This window comes from Myotis yumanensis, unplaced genomic scaffold (assembly GCF_028538775.1).
Source record: "Myotis yumanensis isolate MYYU_CA2020_CCGP unplaced genomic scaffold, mMyoYum1.0.hap1 SCAF_2, whole genome shotgun sequence".
In the NCBI taxonomy this organism is placed as follows: Eukaryota; Metazoa; Chordata; class Mammalia; order Chiroptera; family Vespertilionidae; genus Myotis; species Myotis yumanensis.
Window position 1 is genome coordinate 171,966,736 of NW_027223753.1, and position 15,796 is coordinate 171,982,531.

General features: G+C 46.1%; 1 protein-coding gene across 5 annotated transcripts in view; it reads right to left on the reverse strand.

Moving 5' to 3' along the window:
* Positions 1-4,627: 4,627 nt before the first annotated feature.
* ST6GAL1 (ST6 beta-galactoside alpha-2,6-sialyltransferase 1) overlaps positions 4,628-15,796 on the reverse strand; it is a 115,831-nt gene continuing 104,662 nt past the window's right edge. For all 5 annotated transcript variants that reach the window (XM_070406601.1, XM_070406603.1, XM_070406602.1 and 2 more), the window contains 3 exons: positions 11,286-11,384; positions 9,735-9,909; positions 4,628-7,261 (listed from right to left, as the gene is read on the reverse strand). In XM_070406601.1, coding sequence (XP_070262702.1) covers positions 7,020-7,261; positions 9,735-9,909; positions 11,286-11,384 — 516 coding nt within the window. In that variant the 3' untranslated portion in view covers positions 4,628-7,019. The remainder of the gene's footprint in view (positions 7,262-9,734; positions 9,910-11,285; positions 11,385-15,796) is intronic.

The window sequence follows — 15,796 nt, forward strand, 5'->3', positions numbered from 1 at the left end:
AGAGGGAGAGAGGCTAATCAGATCATAGAGATGTATAGAATGGGACACAATGAGACAAGGACTAGGAAGGAATAGGCTGCTGAGAGGTGGAGATACTGGGCAAGTGGGGATATCCACGTTACATTTGCAGTCAATATGCATTTAGAACTCAATTTAACTGAGAACTACAAGAGGGGCAATAGTCAGATATGTGATGATTGTGGTTGGGGGAAGCAAGTAGTTAAGAGGAAACAGCATGTGTGAAGGCCCTGAGCAGCAAAGAGCCTTGTAGACTTAAGGACATGAAAGGGTGATGGCGAGAGAACAAAAAGCAAAAATAAATAAATAAAAGGTAATAAATAAATAAATAAATAAATAAATAAAAGCAAAGAGAATGGCTCTAGATGAGCTTGCAGAGTTAGCTGAGGCCAAGTTGCACAGGACTGTAATTTATGATAGGATTTTGTCTTCTTTCCTAAGCAATCAAACTGTTGAAAGGTTTTGAGCTGAAAATGCCTTTATTAGGTTTGTTTGCATCCTGGCTGTTGTATGGGAAATGGATTAGAGGAAGAGACAAGAATGGGATTGGAAAGAACAGGGGTCAGTAGAGAGTCAGCCACAGTGTTAGTCACTCATGTTGCTAATCTATCTAAATGAGACTGTATCCAGAAGCAAGTATAGATCTGGCCCAGAATTTGTAACCTTGCCTAGGAGAGTTAGCAGTCTCTGCTTTTGAAATGGCCAGTCATCTTCACTCTTCTCTTTAGGAGTTCCCATGTTTTTCATAGATAAACTTTTGGACAGTAGTCACATCAGAGAGATATGAGGTAAACCTTTCACTCTTTCCCAAAGTATTGAAGCCACAGCTATAAAAAGACTTGAACAAATAATGAGAGCTTACTTACTATGTGCCAGGCACTGTAGTAGGCACTAGCAATTTACTCAGTGAATGAGTAAAACCAAAGTCCCTATCTTCACGGAACTTACTGGACTGGAAGCAAATATGAAAATCTTGCAAATGTAATTACAAACTGTGAGATAAGCATGTTTACTTGTCAGCCACTTAAAAAAGAAATCTTAAGGTAATACTCGTCATGATCCCAAACCCAGGGCTACCTTGTGCTTTTTGAGTGTCGCACAAAGACGCCTGGCCTGGAGTGTTAATGGGGACTGAAACTCTACTAGAAATCCCCTTGCCAAGCCACACCGTTGTGCGAGGCTACATCTGTGCAGAGCAAGAGTATGTTTTTCTTTGTACCAAGGTGTCAAATAGGTCAGCGCATCTCTTCCTCTGGTATTAGGAGGGAATTCCCTAGACTTCAAATAGAGTGGGAGGCTCTACCCTATAAACGTATCCCTGCCCTGTGCACAGAAATGTATCTGAGGTGAATGTCAGAGGCATGAGCAAGTGTAATTGTAGGTTCAAAACAAAATGCTGCCTCTCAATAAATCTACCTGAAATCTGACCTCATCCATCGCATCAGTGCTGTGTGGCACCCTGAAAAGCTGAAGTTGGTCACTCAGCCTGCTTTTTTTTTTTTTCTGTGAGGAGAGCTCTTTCTAGCTAGGAATCAGCCTCTTGGCATGGAGCAATGCCAGCTTGTGGGATGGGAAGATGCAGGCAAAATGAAGCTATCTTCCTTCTCTTCTTGTGCAGTTATGCTCAGGCTCTCTGTTCCACAGGGTTTCTTAAGTGGACTCCAGAGCTCTCTCGGAGCTGTTTGTGTTCGTGGCCAGCTGTCTAATTATTGACCTTTGTGTCGGTACAGAGGCAGGGTCTTCTATGGTGCATCTTAATGATGTCACTCTAGTTGTCATTATTACTGTTATTTTTGGAACTCTATCAAGTGAGGCACAGTGTATGTACACCAATATTTATCAGTTGGATGAACAAGTGACTAGGTGGATGGATAGATGAAGAACAGATTTAATATACTTTTTTAAAGTTCTAAAAGAAGAGGATGCAAAGTGCGATAGCTGGCAGGATTAGTGGACATTAGATTCCAAGAGTATAAAATGAACTTCAGGTATGGCCTACAGAGTCTGTGCTAAGTAAAGGTTGCTTAGTTAGGCAAGAGCAGAAACTTCAATGTAAGGATCATTTTAAAAAGTGTTACCACTCTTGAATTGTGGGCTGGCCGCGCTGGTATCCTTCCAGCTGGTAAACATGAAATACTGCTGTGTGGCTTCTGATGGAATTTACCATGGTCTGATGAGAAATAACTCACATGCGTGAAGCTGAAGGGGGAAAAAGCTGAGATTACGCACTGCTGGCCAAGTATAACAGACAGTGAGATCAGCATGGTCACCGCAGGCCAAACCACCAACTCCCTGCTCTTGGTAAGCACTGCCTGGGGCATTATAATCTTCTATGGGTGGATTGCTTTATTGTGAAAGAGGCTGCTCAGGGCTTCTCTGTGTTTTTACTTCCACCTAGAACTCTCCATTGAATACTTTATCACTCAGTGCTGCCCAGGGCTACACTTTCCCTGTGAGATATGTTCCAAGAATGGGATGCTTCTCCTTTGGGAAAGCAGTATTCATGTAGGAACACAGCAGGTATTTCCCTTTTGATCTCCTTCCATGGAGATTTGTGAAGGCTCACGGCCTTTGTCTCAACCTGAGCTGCTGAGTGGAGCAGACTCTCAGCCGTTTTTGTGCCTGTGCCTATGACTGTTCCTTTTCCAGTCACCTACTCGTGCCTTCAGACAGACCTTTGGCAAGTGGACTTGGGAGTGCGATGAACCTTATGTAGCTTTTTCTCACCTGCTCCAAGGCTCCTTCGATGTTTCTTTGGCAAGAGGTAAAGACAAACATCTGAAGAAGCACAGAAAGCGCTTCGGGTGATGCCAGGACCTGAGCCTTCCGTGCTGGCGCTGTTTGTTCAGCTGGGCCGGCCCACCTGTAGGCTGCCCCACAGCAAAGATGTTGTCATTAGAGAGAACCACAGACTCCATCGCCACAGAAAGATTTAGAGCCACTGTAATTTAGAACGCACAGATCTCAGTTCCCAAACACACTGAAATCTGTTTTTCTGTCGTTTCTATTTTGAGCTCCCATTCTACTGGGATCCTGGCAGAAAACCAATCTCAGTCAATATGGCATTACATCTGAGTTCCAGGGAACACACAGCACTAAGGAATTGGGTGCAGGGGTCGGGGGTACAGTCTTTGGTGTTATCTGGCTACTCAGGTGCCCTTCACTCATGATCTTCATCAGGAAGGGAATCTCCTCAAGGCTGCCTCAGGTCTCATCTGCCTGGACTCCCATCCCTGCCTGGAAGCCACATCCTCCAAGGAAATCATTCCCAGGGCTTTTGGCTGGGGAGCTGGACACAGGACCCTCTCTCTGGGCCCTCAGACAGCCACAGCCCTTTCACTATCCTTTTCAGACCCAGGGGACTCCATTGTAGGTGGAGAGTTATAAGCAGGAGTACTTGCTTAGAGCTTCTGTAACAAACTACCACAAACTGGGTGGCTTCAACCACAGCAATTTATTTTCTTACAGATCTGGAGGCTAGAAGTCTGAGATGGAGGTGTCATCAGGGTTGGTTCCTGCTGACAGCTCTGAGGGCTCTGAGGGAGAATCTTCCACGTCTCTCTTCCCTAGTTTCTGGTGATTTGCTGGCAATCTTTGGCTTGTAGGAGAGGTATTGTCAAACCAGTCTAAAAAAATCCCTTTGAAAGGTCTATGTAGCCGAAACCGGTTTGGCTCAGTGGATAGAGCGTCGGCCTGCGGACTGAGGGGTCCCGGGTTCGATTCCGGTCAAGGGCATGTACCTGGGTTGCGGGCACATCCCCAGTAGGGGATGTGCAGGAGGCGGCTGATCGATGTTCCTCTCTCATCGATGTTTCTAACTCTCTATCTCTCTCCCTTCCTCTCTGTAAAAAATCAATAAAATATATTTAAAAAAAAAAAAAAAAGAAAGGTCTATGTAATTCCAGCCCCTGTGTGCGTTGGAATGTGTGGGTTTTATCATTTATCATTTCCTTCTTGATCTTTGAGATCAATCTCTGATTCGATCTCTGCCTGTGTCTCCACATGGCAATCTCTCTACACGCATATCTATCCCCCAAATTTCTATAAGGACACCAGTCACATTGGATTAGGGGCTCACTCTACTCCAGCATGACTTCATTTTAACTAGTTACCTCTGCAATAATTCTACTTCCAAGTAAGTTCACATTCTGAGGCATAAGAGATTAGGACTTCAACATATGAATTGAAAGGTATATATGCAACCCATAGCAAAAGGCATGGAATTCCTTCTCCCCTTATTCCTGCTTCTCCTCAGAATCTTTATCCAAACATTTTGGTTATTCCCTTAGGATATCATTCCTTTAAGGGTTTTAGGCTCTTGGAAACCAAGGTAAGTACCATCCTTTTATTTTGCTTTCACCCAAGGTGCTGCACAAACAACAGCTTTGTCATGTGAATCCAAGCAAAAGCAAAAGAAAGGCAAATCAATAAACCAGTCAGTATCTCACAGATGCTATCCTGACACATAAGTGACCACTCCTTTTCCTAGAGCTCTGCAGAAGGGCTAATGGGGGCAGATTTGGGGATTCGGGATTCTAGCCGTGTCCTCTTTGGAGATGAGAGGTGCCAATCAGTTGTTCCCTTATCAAGTAAGAAGAGAGGGACAAACTTTAAAAAAAACACATTTATTTAAAATTTTACATAAGCTTTGAATAATTCAAAATTAGCTTAGGCATTTTTCAGAAGATGCCTCAACTCCAAATCATATCAACAGCTATTTGATTGGTGAAAGGATTAGAGGACCTCATGATTACTGTGGGAGACAGAACCCCTTAGAGACAGGGGAGTTCCAATTTTTAAATTATCTGTAGCACATATTAAACATCTCACCAAATCAACAGTGTGTGCATTTTACCAGAGTTTCTATGTAGAGCACAGAATCACACTTAAATTAATTTGATCCCTTATATTAATAATAACTAAAAGCTAGCATCTACCCAGTGTAGTCTCAGTGTCCACACCAACATCTATCTCCTGAGGATGGAATGACACATTCCTCTGCACTCAGTGTTCATGATTCAAAGGTTGCAATGAGTGAGTCAAATAAGAAAAGCAAGCCAGGAATTTATGGGTCCCGGGAGGCAGGTAAAACTAGTTCCACAGAAATTAGTGGCCCAAGTGCTCCTCCCGCCCATTCCCAAGCAGAATCAGGCCTGGGCTGGGCTGCAGGCAGGGAAGAGTAGGGGCATGTTCTGCCCCCTCCACTGCCTCGGATAGTCTCCTGATTGTTCGTTCCAAACAGGGTAGTTGTTGTTCCCCAATAGGTCAGTTAATTCCCTAAGGACAGGACCCGATCTCTGGCCTCCTTCAAAGCAGGGTGCTGCCCAGGTGTGAGCACAGAGCAGGTCCTTAGTAAGGGAAGGAAGGAAACTGACATGTACTGAGCACCTATTAGGTGCCAGGAACAGAGTCAGGGCAGGCGTTTCATGTGACCCTCACAACAGCACTGTGAAATAGGTTCATCACGCCCATTTTACAGATGTGGAAACAGAGGCTCAGACAGGAAAACTTGCCCAGGGTGGTGTGGCTAGTAAATAGAAGACTGCCCCTGACCACTTGCTAGAGAGACAGCAGGGGAGGCCATTTGATCACCTTGTGAAAATCAGTTATGGTCTCTAAGGTTCTGACCTCAGAGAGCAACTTTAAGTTCTCGGGAACCATATCCCCACTCCCTGAGAGACCTTTCACAGAAAGCCCATGAAGGTCGAAGACATCGAGGTCAGGATACTTTTAAAGGAGAAAATGCTTAGAAGTATTCTGGGAGGGGGAGGGCCACTTTAAAGGGAAAAAAACAAGATGATAGAGGGAGGTTTGGGGTGAGCATTAAAAAGGAAGAGGTGGATACAGTGTACAATACAAACCCAGCTAGTAGGATAGGCTCAGGGCAGGCCAAGCTGAGCCTAGAGAAATAAGGGTTTTGGCAATGTTCTTGTATCTTCCATGGGGCTGCACTTGTTGCCTCACACATGGATTGGGATTTTCCTCAAAAAAAAATTTGAGCCTGAAAGTTCAGGCAGACCCTAGAGAATAACTATGGGTAATAAAGGCTGAAAGGAAAACATAACTCAAATGACTCAGACAAAATCTGCTTGACATGTTTCCCTTCTTTCTCTAAAACCCATTCCTTGGCCCCCGCTCTGTGAAGCCCTCTATGACCCACAGACACAGTGTGTGCTCCTCCTCCTCAGGGTACACAGACAGACAGACAGACAGACAAACAGCAGGCCCACCTCTCTACAGGCCCCCAGGGCACTGAGCTCACTGCATCCTACTCGTCTGTCTTTCCTACTGAACTGTGAGCAACTTGAGGATGGAGACATTTCTGTAGCTCCATCTCCATATGGAAAGAAATGCGGGTTCATCAAGACCCTTTGCACATAGGCACCCAGGCCGAGGGACCAGCCAAACAGCCTGAATGATAGGACACTGCCTCTTCCAAGGGCATGGACCTTGGGAGCAACTTCCTTCTAGAGGAACCGAGCATGTTTCCTATACCCTGTAGCACTTACTTGCCCCCCACCCCACCCCAACTCCCTTCCCCAGAGCCAGCCTATAGACATCATCATAATTAGTGAGAATTTCTTTCAAACATGAAATCAATGTCTAAGTGCAGATTTCAAGCAACATAGAGTGCTGGTTTGTGAGAATAACATCATTCAGGTGAAGAAAACAGCCCCCAGTTTGGGCAACCCTGGTAGGAAAGGTAGGTCTTACATTTACCCTTGTGGAAGGAGGGGAGGACTTTGTCTGGAAAGAGTGCTAGGTGTGTGTGCAGGGGGTTTTGGGCTCACACACCTCTATGGCTATAGGGCAGGCTGGGCCTGGTTCCTCGCCCTTGGTTTCCTGAAGCCCCAAGGTCCTTGCTGACGGAAGGCCAAGAGTGCAAGGAGCAGGCAGGGGCTGTTCGGGAACATGGTCTTCCCAGACCCAGGGTGGCCAAGAGACGGGCTATAAAATGCCCAATGGAGAAGGGTGAGGGCACCTGGCCAAGGAGCCCATGCTCAGCAGTGAATGCTCCGGAAGCCAGGCAGTGTGGCTTTTCCAAGCAGGTAGATGTCCTCGTCCACGCCCTGGTTGAGGTACTTCACCATATTCTTCTCAAAGAGGAGCGGGTGGTAGGCACCCATCGTGCAGGCGCTGTCGAAGAACTTCTGGTAGTAGTGGCACACGTCAGTCTTGCGCTTGGATGGCAGGAACTCGTAAATATCCACCTGGTCACACAGCGTCATCATGATGATGATGCCTGCAGAGGGGAGCAAGAGGTTAAGTCCTGCCCGACAACCCACCCTGCTCCTCGGAGCTCTGCCCAGTGAGTCCACAGCTCATGACCCCGTATTTGGGGAGACATTTATCTGGATTTCCTAGTTTATTCTTATGATTCCCAACATGAGTCCTTCTGGTAAGCCAGTCTGGCAGGCTGTTCCTTGCAGGTCACTGAGCCTGATTCACGTTTGTATCCCTAGCACGTAGGCCAGAACCCGGTGCATGGCAGGTCCTCCCTAAACACCAGTGGATTGATGGACTGCATCCATCATCAATGCATTTATCTATGTAAATGAGCTATGTGAAGAGAGAGGACAAGGTGACTGAGAAGACAGTACCACCACAGGGACATAATACTTTCTAGCACTTTTATATCCCGAAGGAACCTCTTAGATGGTGCTATTTGGGACAAGGTGTTTCTTATGGTACTTGCAGGAAACAGTGTGAAGAGGGAAGACTTTTCTCCCTCAGCTGGGAGGAGGGACATAAGGAAGTTGGAGCACCCCATGGTCTGTGCTGATGGGCTCTGCTCATTCATGTAAAGTTTGGAGCCGAGGAGGTGGGACCACGTTGGTGCTCTCAGGGATGCGGTGCAGACACTGAGATGCTGCTACCACCCACACCTGTCCCCACCTGGATCATTCATCTCGTGCAGGACATGTCCTTCAGGTTCTTCATCTGCCTCAACAGGGTTATCTACCTACCTCCTACCACACAGGTCATTATTGTTAGGATGCAATAAGATCATGGCTCTAAGACCCCTTTTGTCAACATAAATATAGGGAAACTTTATGATGGAACAGTTCCCACTAACAGCAAAACTATAAACTGCTAGCAGCAACTTTGTTTCAAAAGAATCAGATATAGGGAAAACCCTCTCTCTGCCTCTGGCTGCCCCTGGTCCAATGGGGGAGAAAAGATACATCTGCAACTAAGGGATGTAGGCAAAGCAGGGGTGCTAGAAATTATGAGATAGAGCACCTCCTATGAGAGAGGGCTCAAGTAAACCCCCCAGAGCACTGGTGTGGGGGATGGCAGGGGCTATGGCCATGAGGGATGGGCTAGAGGGGAGGATTGGTGGTGGAGGGAACAGCATGGAAAAAGACAGGGCAGTAGAGAAATATGTTCCCCATAATGCTTCCCCAACTATTCCTGCTCAAAGGGCTCCAAGATGAGCCCCAAATGCACCCATTCAAAAGTTGAAGAGAAAGATATGAAGATGTGAAACTGGAAGAGCCCCCATCTATTTCTGTAAGGAGTACCTTTCATATTAAACACTTATTTGTTCATTTACTCAGGGAACATTTTCCACAGGGCTGTCCTGTGCCAGACTCACAAAAGATGAGTCAACCATAGTCCCCACCCTGAGGGAGTTTGCAATCTAACAGGGGAGGTCACAGTCCCCGCCCTTGAGGGAGTTTGCAGTTTTATAGGGGAAGTGGAAAGGCAAATGAAACAATGGTGAATGGTTGGGGCCGTTGGTGGAAAGTAGCCCGCTCAAGGGCCCAGAGGAGGGAGCTTCCCTTCCCGTGCAAATACCAAGCCTAGAACCTTGTGGAAATTGCCCAGGGTCCAGCTAAACTAAAAGTAAAAGGGAGGTAAGGCAGACATTCCCTGAAGGCCAAGAGAACTGAAGAAAGTCCCAGAAGAAAGTCTATAGCCAGCATTCAGAACCCCTCTCTACTCTGTTCCCCCAGCCCACTCCACATCAGCTCCCACAGCTCCGTTCATGGCTCCCAAACGCAGTCAAACTTCACTGCTCATTCTCTCAGGGCCACAACTAGGGTGTTCACTAGCATGAACAATTTTTTAAATTCTAAATAAAGTATTATTGATTCTTCCTTTATCCCCAGATTTCAATATGGCTCAGCATATTATTATTCATCCTGTCTTTATTTAAAATTTTGATGTCTCATTCACCATACAATTTTGCATTGTGATTTTTTTAAAATATTGTGTTAAGATACTATCTTGTTCCTGAATTTTGGGCACCTGTGTAAGTGGTATGGCTGATGTCAGTGTATCGCTCTCCTCAACAGAGCCCTGCCCTGTTCTCTCTGTGTTACACCTCCCCTCTTGTCTGTGCTTCACTCCACCTCCACCTGACAAATCTGCCCCTCTCACAGGCCTGATGCAAAGCTACTCCTCCACAAAGCTCTTGGACTGTCCACCTAGATAGTGTCCTCTCTCCTGTGGCACCAAGGTGGTCGCTCCTTCCTCGCACAAATTGAATGCTACCTCAGACATCCGACTGAACTCTCCCACTGAACATCCTAAAGAAAAGGGAGTCTATCTTATTAATCTCTGTAACTTAGCTGGAAACTGGCATAGTGTACAAATCCAGCAAAAACATAATTGTTTGGTGAACGAATGAATGAACGAACGAGACCCCAGGAGAAAGCTAATCTCCTCTATAAACAAACACGAGAGGTTTTTCCCAGACATGGACTCACCGAGCATCCCAGAGGACGGGGGATTTGGCTGAATCTCCTCTGGGGAGATTTCTTGAATGATGTCCCACAGCTCCCAGGGCATCTGGGGTCTGAGGATGTAAAAGGGCTGATCAGGATGCAGTTTACGATAGCTCTTGTAGTTATCAAAGAATCTGTAGTCGGGATTCTTGTACCACTGAAAAAGAAGGAAATGATTTGTCTCAAGGGGAGAAGTATGCCAGTGCTACTGCTGCCTCAGGCAGTCATCCTCATCTTGGGACACGGGGCGGGGCGGGGTGGGGGAGGGGAGAAAAGGAGCAAGGCAGAATCCTGAGGCATGGGCCCTCCGTTAGAGAAAATTTCAGACTTCCCTCCACATCACAGCTCTCATTGATAGCAGGGAGAGCCAGCATGTAGCTCACAGGGGATTTTGAGCATGGTGACCCTGGAACAGATTCAGATTTAAAAATCATAGAATCTGGGAATGATATCAGTGTTGAAAGGGGCCCTGGCACCATCGAATCCCACCCTCATTTTTATTTTTATGGGGGCAAAGATCAGTGCAAGACTGTGGAAACTGAGGAGTGAGGGTACGAAAGATCACCAGAGCTTGTCAGCTACTGCTATGTCCAAATTGCAAATTCAGTGTCCCAAGAGCAGTGTTCTCTGTCCTTCCTAAAGCCATTCTCCTGTGGCCACTGCAGCCCACACCAGAGAGAGGCCAACTGCCACGCATGACAGTGAGAGGGCCATTCTGGAGAGGCCGAGTCCAGCAGGCCTGACACTCTCATCTTCTTCCCTTGAATGAGCTGATGTTACAGATCTGGCCCTTTGCCTAGGAAATCAAGTCCTGAAAGACGTGACTTTCCCTCTCCACATTCAGTTTCCCCATCTGTAAATGGAAAAAAGCCACATTTCTGTCTACTTCCTCATGTTGTTATGAGAGTGAAATGAGGAGAATTCTGGAAATTGAAAGTGTGGAACAAGGGTGGTGACACGATTTACAGGACTAACTAGAACCCCAGTGCACGAAATTCGTGCACAGGTAGGGCCCCTAGGCCTGGCCGGTGATTAGGACTGATCTGTGGGGTGACTGGGGGGGGCGACCGAGGGGGCCCCACTGGCACCCGCCTTGGCTGGCCTGGGGCCTGCAGGCTGGGGGCAGCTCCTGCATTGAGTTTCTTCCCCCTGGCGGTCAGTGCGCATCATAGCGACTGGTCATTCCACCGGTCATTCTGCTGTTCAGTTGATTTGCATATTAGGCTTTTATTATATAGGATAGTAACCACTGTCTATTCCTGCTGATGCTCTTCAGGAATAATCTCACCACACAGATAGCAAAAGAGCCACTGTTCCTCCTGTGACAAATCATCGTTAGGAGACCAATAGAAGGCAATGCAGACCAGAGCACAGGGAGCGCTGGTACAGGACAGTAATACATCTGAACTGCTGTCCAGATGAAGTAGGGTAGCACAGCCAGTTCTCCCGCATGGCCCAGGTCAGCCAGGAGCTTGGGAAAAGCTATTGGCAAACAGGAGACTCAATCCCTGTTTCCGAGGGACACCCACTTACCTTGGGGATATCTGAATGGTAAACAGACGGGTCCCACACAATCAGGATTCCCTCATTGTACAAACTGTCTGTGAGGAAGTTCTGTTCTGTGGTGACCAACTGCAGGAAGAAACAGACAAGCTGTCACCTGGACATGGACATGTAAATGTTTGATTTGTCCCACATCACAAGGACCACCTGAGACCTCCAAGCCCCACGAGGCTTCTAGGTTTTCGTGCAGCACTTAACTTCAGTGAGAAGAAGGCAAAGATTCCGAACTGTGTGGCCCTCAAAGGGCATTTTGTCATAATGAATCAGCCATAAAGCAGAGAGGGTTGTACTCAGACTTGGAGATTACTGGGTGAGGGTATGGTGAGAAAGGGTTATGGATAGTTCCCTGCAGTTATACTTCATAGGAGGAGTAAGGGGATGAGCTTTAAGGTCAGGATCTCATTTAATCAACATAGTCCCTAGAAATCCTTTTAATCACCTATAAAGTCCAGTACAGTGTCTACAGATTGTGAGGAGACAGACATAGCATCTCTCATGAGTCCCACATGGCCACTGATTTCCGCATCGTTGGAACAGAGGGCTGTGTCTGTGGCTGAGCACCAAATGAAGTCATCAGTCTGTGTGTAGGGGCCATGGTACATACAAAAACATGCACCTCTAAACACGAGAATCTCACCAGGTTGGTGAGATGCTCACACATAACCTGCTGGAGACCAGTCACAGCTCCTCTCCTCCCTCACATTCCCAGGCTTCCAGACTGGCCTGCAAGCGATAGTTAAAGCCCACTGGGCAAAATGTGACTATCATAAGACTCCCAGACAACTGTGCTAGATACATTTTAGAAAATGCATTTAGTTCCTTAAAAAAATAGTATGTATGCCCTTTGACTCAGTAATTTCACTTTTTTGGCATTTATCCTAAGAGAATCTAAATTCGGGGAGAAAATTACGCACAGAAATGTTAATTAAATTACATACCAACATAAGAAAAGTGTGGCAGCAAGTGAAAGATACCAGAGTTGGATATGAAAAGACCTGAGCTCGATTCTTGGCTCTGCCCTAACTTATCTGGTGACCAGGAGCAAGTGGTGTGATCTCTCTAGGCCTTCATACTCATCAGATGGGGTACAGAAGTAAATGAGAAAGACAGCAATGGGGCCCCAAAGGTTTACAGTGAAATAAGTCAGGTCACTCCAAAACTGAGATATGAGATTAACTATCAGACATTCCCCTTAAAATGCAGGTGGAAGATGATGTTGCTCAGGTAGAAACTGAGAGGAACACATCACAGAAATCAAGTAAAGAACTGACTGAAAACAAAAGCAAGAATCACAACAATAATCCCACCTGCCCTGGACCACTCACCATCACGAAGGCAAAGACCTAATCAACGTCACTGCAGTGACACTGATGAACAGCTATGGGAGGGCAGACGATCCGTGTACAACCCAAAGAACAGCAATTTGCCACAAGCCCCTTAGGTCATTTGGCTACATCACCTCCATACCTTCCCCCGGATGTAGGGAAGCCCTGGAAGCCTGAAGAATATAATCCTGTTCTCAATATATCTTTCAGGCAAGAAATACGGGTGGTGGGTCCACCATGGTCAGGGATTGTGCAGTTGTACAGGGTGTCGGGGTGAGGGTGGCCACAAGGTGAATGAGTGTTAAGGAATAAATAAGAACAGGCCAAGCCAGGGGAATGTGACAATGAGAGGGAGGTTGTCCCATACAGAAGAAGCGATGGGTACAAATCTCCAGATGTAAGAGTGCATGGCAGAGACTGCTAGGTGTCACCCAGTACCCATTCTCTCTTCCTTCCTTGGTAACAAACACTTCTGATGGTTACCTCAAAACATGGCTAACTAAAATAAAGATTAGAAAATACTGAATGTAAACTGTAATGGGGGGGGGGGAATTTAAATTTAAAATAAATAAAAAGAATAGAAAAAATAAAAATAAAGGCTATGTGAAATAAAAATTCCCCAGCTTCCCTTAAAGCAACGGTTCTCAACCTATGGGTCGCGACCCCTTTGACGGTCGAACGACCCTTTCACAGGGGTCGCCTGAGAACATCATGCATATCAGATATTTACATTATGATTCATAACAGTAGCAACATTACAGTTATGAAGTAGCAACAAAAATAATTTTATGATTGTGGTCACAACATGAGGAACTGTATTTAAAGGGTCAAAAGGTTGAGAACCACTGCCTTAAAGCAAAAATTCTGGCCAGTGGTGTGTAAGCAAGTGTGACTTCCAGGAAGTGTCCTTAGAGGCAGGGTTATGTGCTTCCTTGTTCCTTCCTCCCCCCTGCTGGCTGAAAGTGGGTGTGATGACTGGAGCTGGAGCAGTCATGTTGGCCCATGAAGTAGAAGTCGCACAAGGGAGTAGGAGCCTGGGTTCCTGACACTCAGGACACCACACCAGCTCTAGAATGTCTAGCTCTGGACTTCTTTTTTTCTTACATGAGAAGTACATTTTTCTCTTATTAAGCTAGTGTTAAGTGGTAGGCAGAGTGTTCTTGTCACTTGTAGCCCAATCTAATTCTCAGCGAGGAGCTTGTTAGGGAGTTTCAGGCTACCCAGTTATAGTTAGGATACATTGGGAGAGCTGGAAGGGACCAGAGACATTTAATTAAGCAGGGGTCATGCAAGGGAACTCAGAATTTCTTCTGTAGATTATGGCAACAATAAAGGCTTTCAAGTAGGACAGATCTAAATAGTCTAGTTTTCTGGAGTAGAGCTTTCAGAGGAAAGGAGACCAGACAGAAGCTGCTGCTGTAGCCTAAGTAGAGAATAATGAAGAATAGTTACAACTGTCAGTTGTAAGCTTGCAGACTAACTGGATGCTAAAAGTGAAGGAAAAGGGGGGGGGGGGTCAAAGGTGACTCCTGAACCTCGAGTCATTTCCTAAAATGAGAACATAGAAAGAAAAGCAATTGCTATGTTGCCTGTAGGGAGTTTGAAGTTCACAGATGAGACAACTGGCCTAGAGTTCCACAGCTGAGGCCATAGGAAACAGGAATGAAATTCACATCTTCCAATTTTAAGTGCTGTCCTCTTTCCATGGGGACATTGTACTCACAGCACAGGCATTCGGTGCTGCAGTCCAGAGGCAGAGCAGGCTTCCTGGCACATGGGGCTTAGCAAGACTGAGCTGGTGATAGCGAGTCCATGGGACAGCAGGCCTCCCTCCCATACATGTTTTCCAAGACAAAATTCTACAACTTCACTCCCTCCCACCAAACCTCCCCACCCCACCCCAAACAGCTGGCATGTTGAAAGCACAAGTTTTTTTCTTGAGCTCTGCTTAGAGCACTGACACCAGGTGCTTTGTGATATTCATGAGGATTAGAGATAACTGGGATTCTTTAAAATGTCCCCTCCTGCCACAGCCCCTCTCCAACAATTTTCTTAGTATATAAAGCAGGAGTCCAGTGGCAGCAACTTCTGGCACCCTGAGACTTTCCCAGGATCTGTGGCTCCTCTGTCCTCAGAAATCTTAAGAGAAAAGCACAAAGTTTCCTCCTTTACAATAAAGGATAACAGCAATGCTATGTGCCTGTAGGGGGTTTGAAGTTCAGACGAGACAACTGGCCTAGAGTCCAACAGCTGACAGGCCATCGGAAACAGGAATGGAACCCACATCTTCCAACTTTAAGTGCCATCCTCTTTCCATGGGGACACTGTATTCACAGCACATATAACAAGAGACACCATTCAGTGATGCTTATTCCAAGCCAGATATTTTCATACATTATCTCAGTTCATTGTCATGATAGTTCTAAAGTCAATTATTAATATGCCCATTTTAAAAATATATTTTTATTGATTTCAGAGAGAGAGAGGAAGAGATAGAAACATCAATGATGAGAGAGAATCATTGATTAGCTGCCTCCTGCATGTCCCCTACTGGGGATCGAGCCCGCAACCCGGGCATGTGCTCTGTCCTGGAATCAATCCGTGACCTCCTGGTCCATGGGTCAATGCTTAAGCACTAAGCAACACAAGCTAGGCAGTATACCCATTTTTATAAACAAGGAAATACAGATACTAAGTAACTTGCCCAAGCCAGTTAGCAAGTTACTTAGGGGAGTCTGAATTAGAGCCCTTTTGACTGGCACCAGAATCCACACTTCTAATCTACACAGTGCACTGCCTCATACAAGGAGGGTAGCATGCGACACCCATGGCTCTTGCAAGGAAATTGCAGAGAAAGCACATGACGAGGATTATGAAAGTGTTATAAGAATTTTGCCTTTTGTTTGAGTTGTTGTTTGTCACAGCAGGAAGATCCTTGAGGGACTAGATCCAAATCCATTCTTTTCAGATGGCTAAACTGAGGTCCAGAGAGAAGAGAGACTGTCTGAGGCTTCAAGGTGAGTCTGAGGCAGAGCCAGGACCAGAGGTCAGCTCCTTCCAAAGTATTCTTTCTCTTCCCATAAGGCTACCTTCACAAACCACAAGATACTCAAACAAGCCAGTGCACTATTAGGAACTGGGCCACCTTCAGTTCTC